The sequence below is a fragment of the Oncorhynchus masou genome, chromosome 6, assembly GCF_036934945.1.
Source record: "Oncorhynchus masou masou isolate Uvic2021 chromosome 6, UVic_Omas_1.1, whole genome shotgun sequence".
Taxonomy (NCBI): Eukaryota; Metazoa; Chordata; class Actinopteri; order Salmoniformes; family Salmonidae; genus Oncorhynchus; species Oncorhynchus masou.
This window is the reverse complement of record NC_088217.1, coordinates 61,415,726-61,427,699: the sequence shown is the minus strand read 5'-3', so window position 1 is coordinate 61,427,699 and position 11,974 is coordinate 61,415,726. Positions and strand designations below refer to the sequence as shown.

General features: G+C 41.4%; 1 protein-coding gene across 1 annotated transcript in view; it reads right to left on the bottom strand.

The window, feature by feature from the left end:
- Nucleotides 1-2,849: 2,849 nt before the first annotated feature.
- Nucleotides 2,850-11,974, bottom strand: part of LOC135542374 (protein TMEPAI-like) — a 97,849-nt gene continuing 88,724 nt past the window's right edge. The window contains exons 2-4 of the mRNA XM_064969301.1: nucleotides 9,750-9,904; nucleotides 7,986-8,039; nucleotides 2,850-7,232 (exon numbers count right to left, since the gene is read on the bottom strand). Coding sequence (XP_064825373.1) covers nucleotides 6,630-7,232; nucleotides 7,986-8,039; nucleotides 9,750-9,904 — 812 coding nt within the window. The 3' untranslated portion in view covers nucleotides 2,850-6,629. The remainder of the gene's footprint in view (nucleotides 7,233-7,985; nucleotides 8,040-9,749; nucleotides 9,905-11,974) is intronic.

Here is an 11,974-nt window from a genome sequence, read left to right as displayed (position 1 = left end):
CATTCCATTTAATTGTAATAACAAATAGTGCAATTCTTTTTAACAATTAGACTATATAAATAACTCTAAAATTGCCATTTCTAAGTTAGTTTATTTGTTTCCATATACGTATATACAGTGGGGCAAAAAAGTATTTAGTCAGCCACCAATTGTGCAAGTTCTCCCACATAAAAAGATGAGAGAGGCCTGTAATTTTCATCATATGTACACTTCAACTATGACAGACAAAATGAGAAAAAAAATCCAAAAAATCACATTGTACGATTTGTAATGAATTTATTTGCAAATTATGGTGGAAAATAAGTATTTGGTCACCTACAAACAAGATTTCTGGCTCTCACAGACCTGTAACTTCTTCTTTAAGATGCTCCTCTGTTCTCCACTCATTACCTGTATTAATGGCACCTGTTCGAACTTGTTATCAGTATAAAAGACACCTGTCCACAACCTCAAACAGTCACACTCCAAACTCCACTATGGCCAAGACCAAAGAGCTGGCAAAGGACACCAGAAACAAAATTGTAGACCTGCAACAGGCTGGGAAGACTGAATCTGCAATAGGTAAGCAGCTTGGTTTGAAGAAATCAACTGTGGGAGCAATTATTAGGAAATGGAAGACATACAAGACCACTGATAATCTCCCTCGATCTGGGGCTCCACGCAAGATCTCACCCCGTGGGGTCAAAATTATCACAAGAACGGTGAGCAAAAATCCCAGAATCACATGGAGGGACCTAGTGAATGACCTGCAGAGAGCTGGGACCAAAGTAAAAAAGCCTACCATCAGTACCACACTACGCCGCCAGGGACTCAAATCCTGCAGTGCCAGACGTGTCCCCCTGCTTAAGCTAGTACATGTCCAGGCCCGTCTGAAGTTTGCTAGAGAGCATTTGGATGATCCAGAAGAAGATTGGGAGAATGTCATATGGTCAGATGAAACCAAAATAGAACTTTTTGGTAAAAAATCAACTTGTCATGTTTGGAGGACAAAGAATGCTGAGTTGCATCCAAAGAACACCATACCTACTATGAAGTATGGGGGTGGAAACATCATGCTTTGGGGCTGTTTTTCTGCAAAGGGACCAGGACGACTGATCCGTGTAAAGGAAAGAATGAATGGGGCCGTGTATCGTGAGATTTTGAGTGAAAACCTCCTTCCATCAGCAAGGGCATTGAAGATGAAACGTGGCTGGGTCTTTCAGCATGACAATGATCCCAAACACACCGCCCGGGCAACGAAGGAGCGGCTTCGTAAGAAGCATTTCAAGGTCCTGGAGTGGCCTAGCCAGTCTCTAGATCTCAACCCCATAGAAAATCTTTGGAGGGAGTTGAAAGTCCGTGTTGCCCAGCAACAGCCCCAAAACATCACTGCTCTAGAGGAGATCTGCATGGAGGAATAGGCCAACATAGCAGCAACAGTGTGTGAAAACCTTGTGAAGACTAACAGAAAAAGTTTGACCTCTGTCATTGCCAACAAAGGGTATATAACAAAGTATTGAGATAAACTTTTGTTATTGACCAAATACTTATTTTCCACCATAATTTGAAAATAAATTCATTAAAAATCCTACAATATGATTTTCTGGATTTTTTTAAAACTCATTTTGTCTGTTATAGTTGAAGTGTACCTATGATGAAAATTACAGGCCTCTCTCATATTTTTAAGTGGGAGAACTTGCACAATTGGTGGCTGACTAAATACTTTTTTGCCCCACATATATATACACACACACACACACACACACACACACACACACACACACACACACACACACACACACACACACACACACACACACACACACATACATACATACATATATATATATATATATATATATATATATATATATATATATATATATATATATATATATATATATAGTTGAAGTCAGAAGTTTACATAAACTTAGGTTGGAGCCATTAAAACTCATTTTTCAACCACCACAAATGTCTTGTTAACAAACTATTGTTCCGGCACGTTGGTTAGGACATCTACTTTGTGCATGACACAGGTAATTTTTCCAACAATTGTTTACAGACAGATTATTTCACTTATAATTCACTGTATCACAATTCCAGTGGGTGAGAAGCTTACATACACTAAGATGACTTTAAACAGCCTTTAAACAGCTTGGTGTTCTTCAGCTTGCAAGTCTCCCCCTTTTTCCTCCAAACATAACGGTGGTCATTATGGCAAAACAGTTCTATTTTTGTTTCATCAGACCTGAGGACATTTCTCCAAAAAGTACGATCTTTGTCCCCATGTGCAGTTGCAAACCGTAGTCTGGCTTGTTTATGGCGGTTTTGGAGCAGTGGCTTCTTCCTTGCTGAGCGGCCTTTCAGGTTATGTCGATATAGTGCTCATTTTACTGTGGATATAGATACTTTTGTACCTGTTTCCTCCAGCATCTTCACAAGGTCCTTTGCTGTTGTTCTGGGATTGATTTGCATTTTTCACAACAAAGTACGTTCTTCTCTAGGAGACAGAACGCATCTCCTTCCTGGCTGCGTGTTCTCATGGTGTTTATACTTGCGTACTATTGTTTGTACAGATGAACGTGGTATCTTCAGGCATTTAGAAATTGCTCCCAAGGATGAACCAGACTTGAATAATGGTCAAATTACTTGTCATGCACAAAGAAGATGTCCTAACCGACTTGCCAAAACTATAGTTTGTTAACAAGAAATTTGTGGAATGGTTGAAAAACGAGTTTTAATGACTCCAACCTAAGTGTATGTAAACTTCCGACTTCAACTGTATACACACAGTACCAGTCAAAAGTTTGGACACATCTACTCATTCAAGGGTTTTTCTTTGTTTTTAATATTTTCTACATTGTGGAATAATAGTGAAGATTTCAAAACAATGAAATAACACATATGGAATCATTTAGAAAGCAAAAAGTGTTACAAAAAAAATTGAAATATATTTTAGATTCTTCAAAGTAGTTACGCCTTGATGACAGCTTTGCACACACTTTGCACTCTCTCAATCAGCTTCACCTGGAATGCTTTTCCAACAGTCATTGTGGCATCTTCATAATGCCAAGAGTGTCCAACTCATCCCAAACAATCTCAATTGGGTTGAGGTCAGGTGATTGTGGCGGCCAGGTCATCTGATGCAGCACTCCATCACTCTCCTTCTTGGTCAAATAGCCCTTACACAGCCTGGAGGTGTGGTGCGTCATTGTCCTGTTGAAAAACAAATGATCGTCCCACTAAGTGCAAACCAGATGGGGTGGCGTATCACTGCAGAATGCTGTGGTAGCCATGCTGGTTAAGTGTGCCTTGAATTCTAAATACATTACTGACAGTGTCACCAGCAAAGAACCCCTACACCATCACACCTCCTCCTCCATGCTTCACGGTGGGAACCACACACACACGGAGAACATCTGTTCACCTACTCTGCATCTCACAAAGACACGGCTTTTGGAACCAAAAATCTCAAATTTGGACTCATCAGACCAAAGGACAGATTTCCACCTAATGTCTGTCCATTGCTTGTGTTTTTTGGTCCAAGCATGTCTCTTCTTATTATTGGTGTATTTTCGTAGTGGTTAATTGCAGCAATTGACCATGAAGGCCTGATTCACACAGTCTCCTCTGAACAGTTGATGTTGCAATTTCTGAGGCTGGTAACGCTAATGAACGTATCCTCTTCAGCAGAGCTAACTCTGGGTCTTCTTTTCCTGTGGCGGTCCTCATGAGAGGCAGTTTCATCATAGCGCTTGATGGTTTTTGCGGCTGCACACCACCCCTACCTTGGCACAACACAACTGATTGCCTCAAACGCATTAAGGTAAGAAATTCCATAAATGAACTTTTAACAAGGCACACCTGTTAATTAAAATGCATTCCAGGAGACTACCTCATGAAGCTGTTTGAGAGAATTCCAAGAGTGTGCAAAGCTGTCATCAAGGCAAAGGTTGGCTACTTTGAAGAATCTGAAATATAAAATATATCTAGTGTTTTTAAACACTTTTTGGGTTACTACAAGATTCCATATGTTGTTTTGATGTCTTCACTATTATTCTACGATATAGAAAATAGTAAAAATAAAGAAAAACTTTTGAATGAGTAGGTGTGTCCAAACTTTTGACTGGTACTGTTTATAGAACACACACACACACACACACACACACACACACACACACACACACACACACACACACACACACACACACACACACACACACACACACACACACACACACACACACACACACACACATACATTGATACATATATAGTCATGTCTAAAATGATTGGCACATTTGATAAAGATGAGCAAAATCCTTAGTAAAATAAATAATACAAATACTGCGCTATATTGTATGCTGCCAAAAAGTTGGGAAATTACATTATTTTATACTAATACAATTGCTCAGAGATGCAAGATATGTGTCAAAATTATTGTCACCTCTGTTTTCAATACTCCGGCACCCTGTTTTATGAGACTGGAGAACACATTGGGAGGGATCTTAGACCATTCCTCCACACAGAATCTTTCCAGATCCTTGATATATCTTGTCTGTGCTTATGGACTGCCCTCTAATTCAAACCACAGGTTTTCAATGGGGTTCAAGCCCGGAGACTTTTATTTCCATTGTAAAATTTGGATTTTCTGGTCAATTAACTACTTCTCTGTGGATTTTGATGTGTGCTTGGGGTTATTGTCTTGCTTGAATGTCCACTTGCGGCCAAGTTAACGTCAAAGGCCCACCACCATATATTACAGTAGGAGTGAGGTTATTTTCTGTATATGCATCCTTCTCTCAATGCCAAACCACCATTGGTGTGCTTGGCCAAAGAGTTCTATTTTCATGTCATCTGACCATAGCACAGGTACCATTCTGTGCCATTTAGAAAATTCCAGGCGTTTACATTTGTGGGATGCTTGCAATAAAGGCTTTTTTCTAGCAACCCTTCCAAAGACATTTTGGCATGGAAGTGGCATTTAATTGTAGATACGACAAAGTTTTGTAATTCTCCAATTTTGGCCTTTAGATTGTTCATTGCCTCCTAAACCATCTTCCTCACTGTGCATGGGGACAATATACACATGCATCCAATACCAGGCAAGTTTACCATTGCTCCAGTGGTTTTAAACTCCTTAATTGTTTCCCTAATAGTGGTAAGTGGTATATTTGTTTTTTGTACCCATTGCCTGATTTATGCAGGTCAACAACCATTTGTCTCTTTTCATTTGTGAGTTCTTTGCCTTTCCCCATGGTGATGGATGACAAAGGGATTTTACATGCGTGTTACCTCATTGTTATACCCCAGTGAAACAGGAATTCATGGAAGGAAATAATAAAGTTCCATAAACTGAGATTAATTTAAAAAAAGTAGAATGATATAACAGATAAAATGTTGTTTGTTTTTACTTATTTGCTTATCTTTATCAGGGTGCCAATAATTTGTATATGTATAGATAGCACAAAGTTAAACACGTTTGAGTTGGCACACCAACAGATTACCGTTTTTACCTTTTCTTCTAGAGCAGGCAAAACATTTAAAAAAAATGTTTTTTTATCTTTAGAATCCATTTGTTTACAAAAATACCGCTCCTCTCCTCTCTTATGATACATATTGCAGATTGATTTTCTTTTTCTCCAGATAAACAGTCTTGAATCTTGTGCAAACATCTCTTTAAAAAAGATCATAATAAAAAAAAACAATGAGAGTATTCGCACATAGGAACTCCTGAACTTGTCTGGCCAAAGACCCACAGACAGTACTAAACATGAATAGACAAAGAACTAAAGTACAGTACTAACCTCAGATGGGTCTAGATAGTACAGCACGGTGGATATATATGACTTCAGTGGGCACAGTGATGAACTCAATTGACCCAAACTCAGGACTCTACTCCAGTACTCATGTTGACACACATGGCCTGACACCACAAACCCAGTCAGCTGTCAATCATGTGTTTCCATAGATGCCAACGTTGACCACCGCACCCTCTGATGCAGATTGACGGGGAGTGATGGGGATCTGTCTGGCAGTGAGGCTAACTGGGTCATGAGCTGAGAGGCTAACTCAGGCTAACGTATGAATCTCAATCTTGGATCCCGTGAGAGTCTGAAACTGTCAACCTGTTACAAGAGTGCTATCAATGCCCTCCCTGTACAAGCCAGGTACACGGACAGTATTCAAAGCCAGAAAGGGGTTCGGGGGAGGCTCACTAAAATAACCATCTGCATCTTAAAAAAAGGAAGACCTGGTCATTCTGAAAGTCTTCCGGAGGAACTAAGGATAAACTATGAGGAGATAAGTAACTAGAAATTATGCAGACAAAACAAAATAAACCTAAATACTTGGAGAGAATTTTGTTTTGTTGTTTTTGCATTTGCCAGTACAGAAAAAAAGCTGTAAGCAAGGAAAATAAACAAGTAAATATTTATACAACGTAAGTTTTGGGGGGGGGGGGGTTCAGTAAGACGGTGACCGGGGGTAAAGTTGAGAGGGGAGTGCAGTCCTTTTTCTTTGTGCGCCTGTCCCCCCCCCGCCACTGCATGTCACCCTCTCCAACCCTGCTTGCCACCAACAGTTCAGCTAAAGTGCGCGGAGAAGGAGAAAGCAGCCTCGGAAAACAATGCCCGAGACCAACACTGTCGTCACACCTGTTCAGGAGTCTGCTTCTCCTTCTTGTTGCACACGTTCCTGCTCTCCAGGCTGCTCAGGTGGGCCTGCTTGAGAATCCCGTGGAGTAGCAAGGACGGCGACGAGGGACCCGGGCCTCCTAACCTGACTCCACGCCCTGCGCCCCTGCCGCCACTGGAAGTCTGGTGGTGTTGCCTGGGTAGTGAAGAGGGGTGGTAGTAGTGCCCTATCACCTCGCTATAAGTTGGTGGTGCCCCTTCCACTCGGCTGGAGTAGGCCTGGGCAGCCGTGGCTACCGTGGTAGTGCTGATCCCGGAGTTGAGGCTGGGCGGTGGGCACAGGGAGGTGTCGAGGAGGTGGCTGTCATAGACTGTGCGGTTGGGGGGCGCACGCACCGACTCCCTGTTAAGCTCCATCTGCTGCTCGGGGTCGCGGAGCTGCAGAGTGCAGGGGCCCTGGTAGGGCGGCGGCTCTTCGCCGTCCGACAGCGAGATGGTGGGAGGCAGGTCAATGATGGGGTGGGGTAGGTAGGGATAGGTGGGCTGGAAGCGGGCCAGACGCTCCCTCTGCAGATAGGAGGGGACGCGGTCTGGGGGACGCGTGGTGTACACCTGCTGCTAAAGGGAGGAGGATAGGAAGAGTTAGCGCACACATTTATATTTGGTCATTTATCTTTGTGAGAACAACACACGAAAAAAGTTTAACAATGTATTCCCATTGTCAGAACCCTCTTTTATCCACAGTGACTTAGTGTGAGAGTATATTGATACAGCACCATTGTTGTCATCGCTATGCTATGAACGTCAATAAACATTCATAGCCCATCTGCTCTAATATCCAAGGACGAATACAAAATTAATTTCTGGACAAACACAAGTAGTGGTCCCAGGTTCCTGGGTAGGTTCTTCAAGTCTAGGTTTATGGCCCAAATGGCACCCTATTGCCTATACAGTGCACTACTTTTGATGCCCCGGTCAAAAGTAGTGCACTTTAAAGGGAATAAGGCCCAGACTAGGTCCCTGTGCAGGTCCCTGTGTTTAGGGATAACCCCTATAGACCTAAAGCAGGGGTGGGCAAATGTTTTGGCTCAAGGGCCACATTGGGATTTTGAAGTTGAAAGGAGGGTGGCAAAGATTGTTTTGGTAACGATATGTTAGTCAAAATCAATTTGCTGTCAGAAAATGTGCAGTTATTTAAAAATATATAGGTCCATTATCATTCCTACATACTTACTATCTAGTTTTAAATGTTCAAGAGTGGCTTGGTATGTTTTTTTGCCCATTATAATCATTCCCCCCCAAAACAAAAACTCCTGTGGGACGAATTGAATGGGCAGTAGTTTGCCCACTCCCACCCATAATCCACTTTACCTCGCTCATTCCACTGGCGGGACCTGGGCCATCTGAGGACCACAGACTCCCATCCTGTGAGGAAGAGAGACAGAGAGCATGTATCACGTCAATGGATACCATGTTGTGCCACTAGGTGGAGTTCTTCCCTTTCCAGCCAAAGAGCCAACCACAGAGGATAGGGTGGGGGAGATGAGATTAATCCCTGAGCCAATTTGTCTGAACCCAATGGCTAATAATGGAGGACTTCCTGTCCTTTCATTCCTAGCCTTGTTCTTTCCACATAGATGGGATACATGTAGTATTAAAGTGCTCTTCACAGAAGCAATCCCAGACAAACACACAGACTGACACTGACCCAGAGAGAGAGAGAGAGAGAGAGAGGCGCTCTGTCATCTATGACTCATACCCCCTCCTGCAGAGTACACAGACTTCTGCATAGCTCTAAGGGTTGTGCTCAATTCAGAATTGAATGTCTCATAAATTCCAATTACATTCTTGAATTTGAATCAAAGCAGTAAACAGGATACAAAATTGTAATTTGAATTAAAGGAAATATAATTGAATTCAGTGAAATTCAAATGCCTAGTCTATTCCACATTAGGTGTAAGCCTATTCTATTGAAAAATGTGAATATTCTAAGTTATTATATTTCACAAATAACTTTAACAATTTTGTTCAATATGGGGGAAAGACTACATTTCCCAGAATGCATTAGTTCAGCCCTCAAGTTGACCCTAAAGCCTTCAAAAAGAAGCCAAACCAATAAAATTAATGGTGGAAAATTAAATTTACTATTCTAAGCACTGAGGTTAAAATAACATTTGAACATTGTTTTTGGAGTAAAGTGATATATTATTTGGTTTCTTGAAGTGTAACCTGTCAGATTCAATGAAACTCTCATGTTGTATAACTGAGTGGAATTTCATTGAATTGCACTGAATTCGCTTAAACTCAAAATTCCACATCCTTGTGGGGTGTGGCCAATGTAATTCATAAGTTGAATGGGAGTCAATTCCACAATTCTGAATTAAACACAAACCTGATAACACACACACAGCATCCTGCCCCATATTTCCTAACAGATGAATACCGGGCTAGGTGATTCAGCAGCAGTATGTGTTTGTGTGTGATTCAGAAAGCAGCAGTGCAGTCATATGGTTCTAGAATCTCCAGATCACTGCACTGAGCGATGTGGCAGACATGTGGCAGACAACCCGTCTCCAGTGAGCCTCTGTCTCACAAAGAGACACAAAGAAAGGAACACCAACATCAACACATATACTGTACATAGTATACAGGTCCAACTGAATACCATTGTCTGCTTATCATATGTGTTTGCATTAGTAAAAAATGATCTGCTTTTCTGACATGACTAGTTTGGGCCTGCCATGATGTCCAAATAGGACCCTGTACTATGGCTTGCCTATTTCCAAGTAGAAACAAGGGTGGTTTTAGTTTCATATTAAGTCTATACACTGGTTTGTGTGAAGGCTGTAAAGTAAAGGCTATGTCCTGGTTTGTGTGGAGGCTGTAAAGTAAAGTCTATGTATTGGTCTGTGTGGAGGCTGTAAAGTAGTCTACACCCTGTGTGGAGTAAATGCTGTAAAGGAAAGTTTACTTCCTGGTTTGTGTGGAGGCTATCAAATAAAGTATATTGCCTGTAAAGATGTGTGGAGTGCTTCTAAAGACGGTAAAATCTATGTCCTGGTCTGTGTGGAGGCTGTAAGTCTGTATGAAGACTATAACGTTAGTTTACAGCCCTGGTCAGGGTAGAGTACTTACAGAGGCCAGTGGTAGGTGGCGTCTGCGGGCCTGGCTGTCCCTGGAGATGAAGGAGCGTTCTGACAGGCGGTAGTGGTTGAGCAGGCAGGTGATCACTACCACCATCACCATCATCACCACAACGATCACCAGGATCTGCACAAACTCCAACTGGGCTGGAGAGAGAAGAGAGAGAGGGGACAGGTTAGAACTAGTGGAAGACGTTCTGATTGTATCACCTAAGCTTCATCAAAATATCACATTTTGGAGCAGAGAACAAAAGAGGACAGATACAAGGATATGCACATTGCACAGTTTATTGGGAAAGGGTGTTTGGGACCATGGTAATTGAAGGTCATGACGACTTAATCCGATGTTACGAAACGCAACTAGCATAGCAACTAACTTGTTCTTACTGATTGCATAGAAACCGATATTGTAGAAATGATTTTGTAGCAGGCCATGAGTTTTCACAACTGAAATGTAGGCACGTATGGCCAACTCATTCATAATCTGTCTCAGTTCATTGTATGTTATAACTTGTTGTAGGTTTAGCTACATCAATTACAACTACGTAATAAAGCATGAACCTAGAGTCAATGTCCGCAACCAGGTGGAAAAACAAATTAGCAAAAGTAAACATGTCCCATCCAAATCTCTGTTTAAGCTGGGGTTTTTTTGCATCGGCTGCTTCTCAATCCACCACATCCGTCAGCCTTCTGTGGCGGAATGTGGCAGAGCTACAGTGGTGTTTTTCAGACCATGAGACATCCCGAAAATCAGTCGAACGGTTTAGGCTACAAACTAATATCACCTCACTATGGAAAGCTGAGACTCTCACGAACACGATGGTCTTTTCCGTGCTCTACGACCCCTACAAGCGTCACGGGACTCGTCAGATGTTGGTACAGCCAACTTGCCAACTTCTGTCTGTAGAATCCGCACGGTTTGGGCTACAGACGAGAATGACCCCACCATGGAAAGCTGAGACTCACAAGAACGTACATGTCGGTTGTTTTGCTCTATGACACCCAAAAGCTTCAGAAGACTCGTCTGAAGATAACCCAGTAGCGGTTGAAAAAAAATGTATGGAAGTAAGGCAATAGCTTTTTAAAATATGGGTAAATCATTTATGAAAACTATTTCCTGAGCTTTCTTATATTTCACTTCAAAATATACTTTCTTTTCAAATTTAATTTGACTGACTATCTGTTATGCCATATATGAATATGTTATTCAATGCATTTCTATGGGCTTACAGCAGTAAGGCCAAATTGAATGTTCCATTAAATATATAAACTGGGGGCAGTATTTCATTTTTGGATGAAAAACGTGCCCGTTTTAAACAAGATATTTTGTCACGAAAAGATGCTCGACCATGCATATAATTGACAGCTTTGGAAAGAAAACACTCTGACGTTTCCAAAAACTGCAAAGATATTGTCTGTGAGTACCCCAGAACTAATGCTACAGGCGAAACCAAGATGAAATTTCATACAGGAAGTGAGCCAGATTTTGGAGGCGCTGTGTTCCAATGTCTCCTTATATGGCTGTGAATGCGCAAGGAATGAGCCTACACTTTCTGTCGTTTCCCCAAGGTGTTTGCAGCATTGTGACGTATTTGTAGGCATATCATTGGAAAATTGTCCGCTCGGTGTCCTCCTTCGAAACTATTGCGGAATCTCCAGGTGCAGGCACGTTTCCATTTGGTTCAGAAGAGAAAGTCAACTGCCCCAAATTATTTATCATCGAAAGATATGTGAAAAACACCTTGAGGATTGATTCTAAACAACGTTTGCCATGTTTCTGTCGATATTATGGAGTTAGTTTGGAAAAAAGTTTGCGTTATAATGACTGAATTTTCTGGGGTTTTTCTTAACCAAACGTGATGAACAAAACGGAGCGATTTCTCCTACACAAATAATCTTTTTGGAAAAACTGAACATTTGCTATCTAACTGAGAGTCTCCTCATTGAAAACATCCGAAGTTCTTCAAAGATAAATGATTTTATTTGAATGCTTTTCTTGTTTTTGTGAAAATGTTGCCTGCTGAATGCTAGGCTTAACGCTATGCTAGCTATCAATACTCTTACACAAATGCTTGTGTAGCTATGGTTGAAAAGCATTTTTTGAAAATCTGAGATGACAGTGTTGTGAGCCAATATATTTATTTCATTGAATTTGCGATTTTCATGAATAGTTAACGTTGCGTTATGGTAATGAGCTTGAGGCTATAATTACGCTCC